We start from the raw sequence: 10,819 nt of genomic DNA on the forward strand, positions 1-10,819 counted from the left end.
CATATTTCTAAAGTTGTTTACCCGGACTGTGTTCTGCTCTCATTTGTTCTCTATTAGCGTGAAAGCCGCCCGCATTAAGTGGCTTCCGTTCGGTGTGAAATCTGGTCACGGACTTAACTATTTAAACAGTTATCTCACCTTTCATGGCTATATAAAAGTTACAAATAACCTAAATGAGTAATACCATGTGTATGGTATGTCTGCATCCAGTGGAGATATTTTTATATTTGAGAAACGTCGTTGACACAACAGCTTACTAAAAAGATATATATTTGGGAAATTTTGTCCCAACCACAAATCGCGTATTTTGTTACGTCACACCGTACACCCAATCGTCTCGTTTAATTTTATGGCAAGCAGTAGTGGAGAAAGTTAATTTCACGCGGTTGTGACTTACGCAAATACACCGCAATTCGGTCGAATCTGTTTTTTAGTCTTATAAATCGGGCGATTATTTTGACGTAAAAACATGAAATTTCGACATATTCTAACCTAAAAAATTTTTTTGACAAAAAATTGGACCTATCAGAAAAACAACTCATTTTTGTTTAAAGTACTGGATTAGTGTTGAGGCGTCGTTGGTCACATGATTTTGATTTTTACTGACGACCAGCAGAACCCAATTCAGTTTTCGGGTATATGCAAAACTCTTGCAAAAACAAAACCAACAAATATAAAAGGTCAAACAAAACAGGACGTTGCTTATTTTATAAAATTGTTAACAAAAGAGTGGTTGCAATATGAGGTAAAGAGATTTGCAAAAATTAGAAGACCAAGCATATTTATCGAAATAAAATTTGCACCGAAAAATAACACAAATACCGTTCAATACATTTTTCGAAATCAGATATACACAACTATGTAATGCAAAAACGAAGTTCGAGCTGAACCTAATGCGATGAACTAGGCCTGCGTGGTTAATTTCTGCTCGCGTATACCATACATTCCTCAATTTAAGATATAATACAGCTAAAATGTTTTTGGATGTAATTCAAAAGTAGATTTAATAACTAATAAACCTAATGACCATTTTAAATAGCTCATTACAATATGTTAATTTTCCAAACGATGGTTGTGCATTTTTTTAAAACGATTTTGACTTGAAATAATTTTGATAAATTTTGACCTCACGTGTAAAGTTTGACCTAATTTTGACTTTTTTAACAAGTCAAAAAATATTCGCCCGACTTATAATATTTGCAATCGTCAAAGGCACAGCCGCGAAGCAATTCTTTTTGTTGCTGCGCGATAAACAAATACATCCTGTCAACGCAAATTTTAACGGTTGCGTTTTAATTCTTTGCGAAAACCTTTCACCCAGATTTGCGGCCGCTCGCGTCCTTGCGGTCCTTGAACTGTGTAAGTGTGTAAACCATAACGTGGGGCGATATATTAAGCCGCCGTGGCCTTATCAAGCCCAATGTAAACATGCATTTCGTTGGTCGCTTTGTAATTTAGTCATTTTAAATTCGCTACATCCCGTCTCTGTATGTTTAACGGTTAAACCTTGCTGCAACAAAAGACACATTTTCTTATGGTTGTAAACCTTTCAAAGGGCGCGTTTAGGCTCAAATTAAAGTAATTTACTTATTTTGTTCAATAGAAATATACATTGACTGTATAGTTGAGTATAGCCTTTGCCACTGCCTTCAGGGTACAGTCACTTCGGTATAGTTTACAAGTTAAGAGAGACTAGGCCTTTGAGCGGACCTATGTTTTACCTAAAGAAACTCCCACTGTGAACAGTGTGATAACCATTTGCCAGTGCCGTGTACGAAAAATCGCCCATAGTCGCCACCCTGTATATTTGGCACGCAACTTGCACACTAAGACGCTATTTTCTGCGCGACGCCAAAGCTTCGGCTATTGGGTGGGGTCCAATAAAGAAGGTCGCGACGATGGCACTTGGAGCAATTGGGGCGTCGTCAGCGCGTTAAGTGCACCTCGTGGCCGGCTCGATCTGGAAATTTCGATATCGCGTATCTGACGCTTATCGCAAATTCGCTCCTCGTGCTTGTTTTGATAGGTATTTGTGCGCGTGTCGCCGTTTGCAGCCCCGTCCGTTGGCTCGGGCCGTTTCAAAAAGGAGATCTTACGCGCACAGATCGAAGTGAGATGCTTTCGAATCGTCTAAATTTAGCGCTATTGCCTTTGTGTTGACCCCGTGGCACCGCGATGACCGTGGCAGTTCTGTAAACAGTTGCGAATGTTGATAGTTTTTTCGAGGTATTTTCTCGCTTCAAACGCTGTTTTTCGCGTAATTGGGTGATTCACTCTATGACGCGTAAAGTTTATAGAGCGTGTGTAAACTTCAAAAATGTTTCTTTATTAATTTCGTCAACATTCTCGTATGATGATTTTTTTCCGGCAATAATACTGCCCAACATTAATACAGCAAGGGCACGCGAAACAAAAATTATTGTCGCCTTACAAGAAACTATTGTAACGAGGTTACCTTACTAAAAACAACCGTATTAGGATTGGTGATGAAGCCGTTAGCTCATCCAGTGGGCGATGATGTTTTTGACGACTTGATATCGAATTGGGTTGGTGATTAGGGATGACCGATACTTGGAATTTTATTCCGATACCCAGTATTTCGAATAAAAAGTAAAGCGATCCGATGCTGTACGAAATTACCTCATTACTTTGTTTAAACAGATAAAATAGATGAAATGGCAACGTTCGCAGGTACTTTTTTCTGTTTAAAAGGCCAAATTTTTGTTAAGCTTTAGCAAGTTTGGTTGCCTCAACTTGCAAAGTTATTTTGAAAATTATAATCGAAGTACTTGACGACAATCATGCTAAAATTCCTATTTTAATCTGGTATCGAATCGGCACCGATACGACCCAAGTACGTCATGGGGTATCGGCTCTTATCCGATATTGTAGGACATTCCTAGTGGTGATATAATTTGCACTAAAGGTAGGAAAACGTTGCAATATTAACGTTCGTTTAGTTGTTTCTCAAATATTATTCACGGCACACACGTTCAGCGCGCATTTTGTACAGCGACGTGCAAACCTCCAAGGTTGATATTCTAATTATAGCTAATTTAGCATATTTCACGTACACACCAACATACGCCTTTTCAAAACGCGTATAAATCGCATTTCGGTTTCTCGAAAAGGGCGCGCTGTAATCCCACGTCGAACAGGATTCACCGGCAAATTGAGAAAATCCTGCCTTACGGGTGGCCCGAGGTCCATATAGCAACGGTCGCCGAAATCGAAAAAGCTGATCGGGCAAAATCACTCGCTAACCGCAGCTTACGCGTCGATTCTACTACGAACATGGAAACGTCGCATTCGAACGCAGACGGGGTTGTCTGGCAAGCGTTCACACCCGCGCGGCACCCGACTTACTTCGCCGCAAACGCGTCCAACTGCGCCTTTGAAGAGCACAGTACAACGCAGGCGAGTTTCTCCCGCTTTTGAAGCACTCCTGCCTTCGGTTAGTCACCTGGGTTGTTGACCCGTCGACCGGCAGCTCAACTCGATTCACGCACATCGATGGCGTTTTGCGCACGCCGCCGCGTCAGTGCCTTTGTCGCTATGGGTGTTACTGCGTCTCGTTCGGTTAAGGTGAACAAACCCACAGAGGCACACTGGAAAGGCTTCGTTGGTGGAGTTTTAACAGTTTTATTCCATATGACAGTTTTTCAGAACTGGAGTGCCGTTTTTTTCTCTTAAAAGGTGCCAAGAGATATGTTTTGGTTGATATATATTTTTTCTTTGGGTGGTTTTACATTCCTAATTTTTTTATCCATTGGAAAGCTTTGGGTTAAAATTGTTAGTCTACTTCTAGGGTGTAATAACTTTAAAAATGTTTTCCTAAACGTTGCGTACATAATGCGTGTTGTTATAATGTAGATTATTGTCCATTTCGTACAGCAAACCACTGTGCGATATTGCTAGAAACGGTGCCGCAATCTTTTATCTTTTCTCGTGTGCCGCAACCTAAAAAGATTTGGGGAGCCATTGCCTTTTTCTATTGGACTGATTTTATTAGGTGCTGTTACGCACGATTCTTACTAAATGGGTCCGTAAAAAAATTGCGACCTCACGTAAACGGCCACAGCCATGGATCCACAATCCACACCCATGGATTGTTCCTGAAACTTACTCCCGCGACTAATGTTGCGTGTGAACTTAAACTCGCTCGTGCAAACGATTTACGGTCGTTCGACTCTCCCCACTCTAGTCTACTGCTCACTATGTAAACTGGCGTTTCCGCGCTGGGCACGCAACTAGTTTTACTCTGTCGCGAATTCCGTTCGTGTCTGAAAACTTCTATAAAGTAAAAGCTTCTATAAAGTAAAAGTGACCTTCGTGGTGACATTTGCGCAGCCAATGGGCGACGCCATCTTCTCGGAATTCTGTCTGCTTTGCTGTTTGACCTGTTTCCACCTGTCGGCGGTTGATTGACGCCCCTCGTCGGCCCGCCCATGTCAAATAACAATAACAGACCATTATCTGCAAGGTCTGTGCATTCCACTAATCGTTCCTTGTGTGTCAGTCTTCACGTTTTCTATATGGAAAGCGCCCGATTATTTCGAGTGTAGGCGTTGTGCGTCTGTTCAAACACTGGACTCAAGGCCATTGGTTCTTAATCTGAGAGGTACTTCCGGAGAAGAGACATATATCATTTTTTCGTGCAAAATGTTGTTGGGCTATTTTTTTCATTTACTTTTTCAAAACTTTTATGCACCAAAAGTTTTAGCAAAGAAAATGATGCTGGATGATATGTTGTTTTACTCCTAAACTACGCAAAACGTAGTGATCACATTTTGCTGTTATATTTCTATTTCGAATAAAACTTCGGTATTCAGTTTTAAAGGAGTTCTTAGTAGGGTTTGGTGGAAAGTAATTTGTAAGTCTGTATTAGGTAATATCCAACAGTGTTAATATGCGATGACTAGTGTTTATGCATGCACATTTTAGTTTTCCACGCACTGCAAGTCACAGCTCCTATAGTAAATCTGCTGCTCTACAAGGGTTACCTATTCTGATAACATTTTTTTTGTCTCGATTCCTTCTTTAGATTGCAGTAGTCCCTATAAACGACAGCATTAAAGTGATTTTTGGCTTCGTGGCCAAAATATATGATAAAACATATCACACAATGGCGGCATATAAAACTCCCAAGTCAACACATTACGCTTTTTAATATTACGATTCATGCAGTTATTTTAGTGTAACAATACAGTGAGTCTTTAGGGCGTTTGTAGCTAACCGCAATGCCACCTAACGGTCGCTTTATTCGCAGATCGAGCGCCTCAATGACGCGCTAGATGGCGCCAACACGCAGCAGCAGGTCTACGGGGCCGATGGCGAGCTTCAAGCCGCTATGGAGGAAAAGATCGCGAGCCTTGAAGAAAAGCTGCAGCAAGAAGCAAGGTGCGATTGTTTAGCGACGCGCTAACTGCCGAAATAGTACTGAGTACTTGATTTTTACGATATTTGGGTTGTTACTTGTAGACAAGGCATTTTCATCTATTTTTTTTTTTAATGCAATGAAATATATGACAAGAGCGCTAAAATTTTTAGATTGTCGCACTTTTTTATACAAAAGTCATCAATGAATAATGCACTAAAAAGCAACATTTACTGAACTGCACACCAAAATAATAAACTCGTTTAAGTTAAAAAAAAAACAATTAAACGTGTCCGTTTAAAGTTTCTCATTTGTTTTGTTGCACAATGATGTCAAGAAGAGCCATTTAATTATTGGGCAGCTGTACGTTATAAAGGTTTAAACGCACATACCAGTGTAAAATTTAAAGAAACAGATACATCCGTTGCAGTCAATGTTGACTAACTTTTTTAATTCTATTTCACGTATTTCGTGCAGCGAGCTGAACGCGATCGACACGCACCACCGCAAAACCGAGATGAAGTTGAGGGAAGTTTTGAAGCAAGCCGAGATTGAAACCGACAAGGCAAACAGCGAAAAGGAAATGGTAAGCACGTTTAATTACACGTGCGACTGTTGGCAGAAGAAAGATTGTTCAAATTTTTATTGCTTTTCGACCCGGTCTGATATTAAGGTATGTGATAAAGAATATTTAGCAATCGCTAGCTCCTCAAACATTTTTTTGTCAACGGCCTACAGTTATATTACTGTTAGGCCAAGGCGCAATCTTAAAAAAATCCCTACACAAAAAACACGGTTGTTTCGGCCAAAGAATTCAATTGTTTTGCATATTCCTTATGTAACTTGTATCGCAGTTCTCTTATACTTTTGCGTATCTGTTTCGAAAAAATGATTTTTTCAAGGTGGCCGAACTTTTATTTTTTATCGTAGGAGAGCGGTTGATCTGGTCAAATTAAAAACAGTAATTCTATTTTACTCCGAAAAACATCAAGTAAACGGTTCGATTTTAGGGTTGATGAAACGCGGTAGCCCTGTGCGCCGTTAACCATAAGCCAATTTGATAAAAGCCAAAAAAAACGCGTTCAAGTTAATGCATCCGCAGATGAGCATCCTCGCTTGGTATCGAATCATATCGGTATACTTTTTATCCAACATATTCTGTATCGCAATACAAATGTGCGGACGTCGCTATTCGTAAGCCGCCTTTTTATTTTCCTTTTCGCGACAAAAACTTCAATACTGTGCACTGTGCAGACATCGCTATGCCCTTATTAAATTCAAACCATTGGTTGTATTTGTGAAAACGTTTGCGACAGGTAGCCCCTATTCGCCTTTAATCGCAAGCCGAATTGATGAAAGCCTAAAAAGCGCGTTGTAAATTGTTCACTCACAGATGAGCATCCGCGCCATGTCGCTCAAGCAGCAACTAAACGAGATGGAATCGAAGCTTGCCACTGCCGAGGAGGAGCGACACACCCTGGAGGAAATGCTCCAAGAGGAGAAAGAGGCCAACTTCGAGCTGAGGAAGACAATCCATTTGAGGTGGGAGGCGAATTTATTGTGAAATTCATGTAACAATTTTTTTAGCAATTTTAGCTAAGATTTGCGTTTTCAACGCAGCGATATTTACTTTAAAATGAAATTTCGTTACAAAATTATTACTTTACAACTAAAGCTAAACGATAAAGCATAGCCTTGCTAATAACCTCGAAAATAGCTTTAGTTATGACATCATTTGGTATTGGAATAAAATGCAGGATTTAACCTATTGCCTTTATTTTAACACTACATTAGAAGCATTCGATTTTGGAATATTCGAAACCACTCGGGCATTAAGAACATTTGTTTCGCAGTACGACGTTGGCTGTCAGAACCAAAAAATAATAGAAACATAAAAGCAAAATGTTACACAAAAAGTTGAAAAAAAACATTGTTGGACTTGAGGCCACACAAACAACAGTTGCTCGCATAATGTTGGCCCCAAAAGTGTGGCTTATCAAGCTACAGACTCTTGTGAATTCGTTTGCGACAATGATTATTCATTTGTGACCTCTAAAAAGTCACCGATTCCCTATATCTATTGTGTGCATTATTAAAAAACCCTACGCCCTTTTTTTCAGGATGCCAAATTCGAATTCGAAACCCCCGGCTGCTGCAGCGCCGAGCGGAAATCTTTTCACGTCCGTCTAATCTAATCTGACCAATGCAAGGAAAAACGTCGCCGCCGTGTACTCGCCTGCCGTCGTATTTTTTTTGTAAAATTGCACTTTATTTACGTGGTAACAACCGCGGTTGTCTTTACTAACGTTTGTCGGCTTCTGTTTAATGTATACACCGAGTTTTACTTTAAATGTGCAAGTTTGTCAACTTATTCATCGGCGGCTCTGTTTTGCTTTGAAACCACGCTGACAATCGATTGTTAGTTGAACTCAAATTTCCAGCCTGTAAACAACTTCGCCGAAATGGTGTTTCCTTCGTCACCCGATCTCGAGCCAGTGTTTTCTCCCAGTTTTTTATGCACGCAAGTTCGGTGGGAATTTCCCGTTTGGCACTTTGCAATCCTTGAGAATCTAACTCGTCCTCCGGTATTATCAGCCTAATGCAGTAAAACGTAGGTGCTCACCTCACAGCTTTTTACCAACAATGCGTAATGTAATACATTATAGATAGCAAGTGTACTGTACATACTAGGGCTTGTTGTATAAAATGGATTATCAAGCCGGTACTGCCATTTTTTCCCGTGCAAGTCACGTATGTTGCGCTGCAAGCCATTTTAACGTTCATATTTTATCGCGAATAGTTTTTCGAATCAGTTCATTCGCTTTTTACTCTCCCATCATGCCTGTTTGTTTTGTAAATATAGCTTCGCCCAAATGTTATTATCAACCACTAACCGTTCTCGAAGGTGTTTCATTTGCTTTGTACAGCTTTTTAAGGTTTGTATGCACTCAATGATTTAATTTTCACTTGTCTGCCACAAGGACTGAAAATTATATTTGATGCAAGGTTATGACCGCCGGAGACAGTAGTGTTTCTTATTGGTCTGAAGCCCGATTTTTCATGAATATTATGAAATCCGGTGCTACGTTTGCGTGTATTTGCAGTATTGCGATTAATTTGATTGTTTGTACACACTGCTATTTTGTTTTTATATTACACTCGCTATGTAATATTTTTATGTTGTTAATCATCAAGGAGTTGTGCGCGAATCGATTTTATTTAATCACGGTGCGATCTTATTGTTTTACTAACAAGACCACAATAAAAATCTACGAGTGATGATTTTTGAAAATCACAACTAATAAAGAAACAAGAAAATATATCTGGTTAACAAAAAAAATTTAGTTTTTTGTTTGATAAACAACAATAAATGCACAGGGTTTTGTGTAAACTGATTGTATTTTTCACAGACTAACAAACCTAAATATTTGGAGGAAGAAAAATACAATAAAAACATAATTGAAAAAGTGCGGCAGTGTTTTCACTCATTACCCTTTTTGTCAGCATAGTGGACAAATGATGATGTTTCTGCCAGTCGAATGTTGTTGCATTACTGTTTAATAGCTGTCTTCCGGAGACATTTTAGGATTGTCAACATCAAGTATCAAAATTGGGATTTTGTGTTTGTAGTCGTTTGTTTATGTCCGACAAGATGACGCTTGTAACATAGGCCTGCTCCTTGGATTCATGGACCTGTTCTCCAAGACCGCTTTCATTCTGTATATTGGCATTTAATTTGCTAGTTTATGTAATTACTTTTGTCAAGATTTAATTGAAAAAATAGTATTTTATTATAGGATTTAACTTTTATTACTTCATGGTTGGTGGTTGTAGTACTAGGTAATAAGAATATCAAAGCCCTAAAAAAATATTTCAAACGGTCAAAATGATACCTACTTCTGTATGGGCTTTGATATTCTTATTAAACTTTTATTACATTGTTAAAATATTCAACTTGTAAATAAATTGTACAATAATTTCATACAATGGTTTTAGTGGATTCTTCTTGCTGGTGTGAATTTTTCCGTGTTTCACCTAATAAAATAATTTCAAATTGCATACATAAGAATGAGACATATCAATTTAAACATTAAAATATGCAAATTAGTTAATGAATTTCATACCAGCAAACCTAATATTGTATTGAAAAATAAACTTTGTTAAAAAAATGCATGCTTTTTAATTATAGTCAGGTGATAGAAGCAAATGTCACTATAGCAAACTCTCAAGTTTTGAAAAAATGAGCTATTTTTGTTGAAAGTACGGTACTTATGTTTTTAACACATACATGTTTTACTTTAAATAATCATCATTATGCATAAATAAAACATTTTTTAGTGGAAATTTTACTTAGATTTTTTAAATCTTAGTTTAATGGGTTTCATGATGTTGAATAACTATTTTTTAAATAGCTTTTTTATATTTTACAGGTTGTCTGTTAGGCATACAATCACAAGTGTGGTACCTGTAGCTATAGTTAAGCTTGTTTAAAATTTGGCTTCAAGATCTGCAAGTAAAACTGCCTTATTGCAGAGTTGATTTGACCAAGCAAATATATTTTGTGGGTTATGGAGGTTTAAATATTCTTCATGGACAACAACACACCATTTTTTTTAATAAAGCATTTACTAATCAATTACCATATTTGTTGCTTAAATGTTGAACATTTGAATTCACTTCTTTTCCACTCTAAACATACATTATGTTAATTAATAAACTTCATATTTAGTAAAGGCAAATGTTACCCCACAAAATACCTTTTTGTCCATTGTTTTATGTATGGTAAGAGAAGTTTCCCCCAAAAAATTGATCTCTTTGACTTGTCAAGTTATCAATAAAATTCAACTTCTACTTACAAACCATGTTGTTGTAATTCTAGGGAAAAAAACATGTTATTTTAAATCTTAAAAATATGAACATGTTTTAAATTAAAATTGCTGAGTAAAACACAGCATTGTTATTCAAACGGATATTTATTTGAAATAAACTATTCACCAGGACACCAAAGTAGTTCAGAGTGCAAGCGTTAAAGAGCGATTCAGTCAAATGGCCTATAGGCACTTGCTATTTACCAAAATCAATTTCTGATAAAATCATTAAAATTATTGACTTCACTTAAGTCTTTTGGGCCAAATGACTTGACTTCACTTAAGTCATGTTTTTACAAATGATTTGGGTTAAAATAAAGAGTTTTTATTAAGCAATTACTTATAAAATTGGGGTATTTATCTTAATTTTTGCTTATGAAATAATTTGCTGGCTCTATGTTGCGTTTATGTTATTTTTAGGGCGCTCTTTCACTATTGTACGTGAAAAGTTATGCAAAAAACAAAACAAAATAATACCGCATACCACAACGCATATTGTTAGGGTTAGGCTGCGGGTTAGCGTTTAAGTGAGGGTGGGTGAAGTAATATTATGTTTATTATTAATAATAACTTG

The 10,819-nt window shown here is 37.7% G+C and overlaps 1 protein-coding gene and 1 long non-coding RNA gene across 3 annotated transcripts in view; one reads left to right on the plus strand and one right to left on the minus strand.

Annotated features, from left to right (window-relative positions):
- The window catches only part of LOC146161238 (uncharacterized), an 80,146-nt gene extending 71,469 nt beyond the window's left edge, over positions 1-8,677 (plus strand). Inside the window, exons 44-47 of the mRNA XM_083383546.1 lie at positions 5,270-5,400; positions 5,855-5,963; positions 6,771-6,919; positions 7,498-8,677. Of these exons, the coding sequence (XP_083239672.1) occupies positions 5,270-5,400; positions 5,855-5,963; positions 6,771-6,919; positions 7,498-7,567 (459 nt within the window). The 3' untranslated portion in view covers positions 7,568-8,677. The remainder of the gene's footprint in view (positions 1-5,269; positions 5,401-5,854; positions 5,964-6,770; positions 6,920-7,497) is intronic.
- LOC146161241 (uncharacterized) lies at positions 6,835-10,254 on the minus strand. Of its 2 annotated transcripts, XR_014494639.1 has the most exons (5): positions 10,135-10,254; positions 10,018-10,066; positions 9,363-9,412; positions 8,870-9,094; positions 6,835-6,896 (listed from the first exon to the last, which is right to left on the minus strand). It is a non-coding gene; the product is annotated as an uncharacterized LOC146161241 (long non-coding RNA). The 2 variants fall into 2 exon arrangements; XR_014494638.1 differs by lacking the exon at positions 6,835-6,896 and having other exon boundaries at positions 8,758-9,094.
- Between the last annotated feature and the right edge of the window lie 565 nt (positions 10,255-10,819).

This window comes from Ascidiella aspersa, chromosome 3 (assembly GCF_963924565.1).
Source record: "Ascidiella aspersa chromosome 3, kaAscAspe10.2, whole genome shotgun sequence".
Classification (NCBI taxonomy): Eukaryota; Metazoa; Chordata; class Ascidiacea; order Phlebobranchia; family Ascidiidae; genus Ascidiella; species Ascidiella aspersa.